This window comes from Morone saxatilis, unplaced genomic scaffold (assembly GCF_004916995.1).
Source record: "Morone saxatilis isolate NCDOM2014 unplaced genomic scaffold, NCSU_SB_2.0 Contig1, whole genome shotgun sequence".
Taxonomy (NCBI): domain Eukaryota; kingdom Metazoa; phylum Chordata; class Actinopteri; family Moronidae; genus Morone; species Morone saxatilis.
In genome coordinates, this window is record NW_023339651.1 from 9,312,419 (window position 1) to 9,313,537 (window position 1,119).

Below are 1,119 nucleotides of genomic sequence, written 5' to 3' on the forward strand. Positions count from 1 at the left end.
GCCCTCCCTCAGCCCTCATCCCCACACCCCCTCCCCCGCCATCGCCTCCCCCCTTCTCTGAATCCCCCCTGGCCTACGAGCGCTCTCCCTCCCATTCCCCGTCTGTCAGTCCAAACCCCTCATTGTCATCACACTCGCCTTCTGTCAGTCCCTCGCTGTCCGTGACTTCCAAAACCCAGCTAAAGTCTCAGGCCCAGCCGGTGCAGCCGGTCAAGACCCACTGTTTCCAAGAGCACGTCTTCCGTAGGCCTACCAGCTGCCAGCAGTGCAAACACATGATCCAAGGTAGGTCAGTTATGCCAGTGACTTCTAAAACACTGCATTCATGGTGTAGTATGCAGCCATGTTGGAGTGTGTGATCAGAATCAAGTTCACCATACATTATGGTTTCTGGTTTTTGTTACTTTCATCACTCCCATGGAGGAAATAAATGTGTTCCGAGAGGTGAACGTCCCCCACTGTGCAGAAATAGGCATGTCCGTGGATACTGCTGAATGCTCAATGTTCTGTACCTGGCTCAGTTAAGGAGCTCCGCAGTTGTGAAAATGTATCTGTTAAAACGAGCTTGATGATCAGCTTTAAAGAGTCAATCCACCCAAATCACAAACATATTTTCTCATTTACTACTTGTTGTGTTTACATGCAGATATTTTAGTGTTTATTAGCTTTTTTTTATCCACTGAGAATTCTGACAATTCCACAAATCTCACTGTGGACTGTTTGCAATTCTTCAGCAGGAAATTGTACAAATGAAAATTATTGAGCCCAAGCTCTCTGGTCCAATCTTGTTTACATGCCTCCTCTGAGACGTGTATTGCCTTTTCTTTCAATTGGTATTCTGCCGTTTCTCAGCTGCAGCTTTCACATAAGCCAAGTCAGGTGGACAGGTCAGCTGTCTTACCCAGAATACTCTCCTACGTTAAAAATGGATGGCCAGCAACTAAGCCTTGGCAGCCAAAAGCTGAACTTAAGAGTTTATTAATAAGTTTAATAAACAGAAAATTAATTGTCAACTCACAGCTTGGAAATATCCAAATCACAGTTTATTATGTCTCTAGTCCAGCTTGCTCCTGTTATGATATAACTGTCTTTTACCCACTTTTGACGCCAGAGAAATTG

At 45.1% G+C, this 1,119-nt stretch overlaps 1 protein-coding gene across 1 annotated transcript in view; it reads left to right on the forward strand.

Moving 5' to 3' along the window:
- Window positions 1-1,119, forward strand: part of LOC118333737 (SH3 and cysteine-rich domain-containing protein 2-like) — a 28,301-nt gene that overhangs the window by 13,874 nt on the left and 13,308 nt on the right. Inside the window, exon 3 of the mRNA XM_035669519.1 lies at window positions 40-285. Within this exon, the coding sequence (XP_035525412.1) occupies window positions 40-285 (246 nt within the window). The remainder of the gene's footprint in view (window positions 1-39; window positions 286-1,119) is intronic.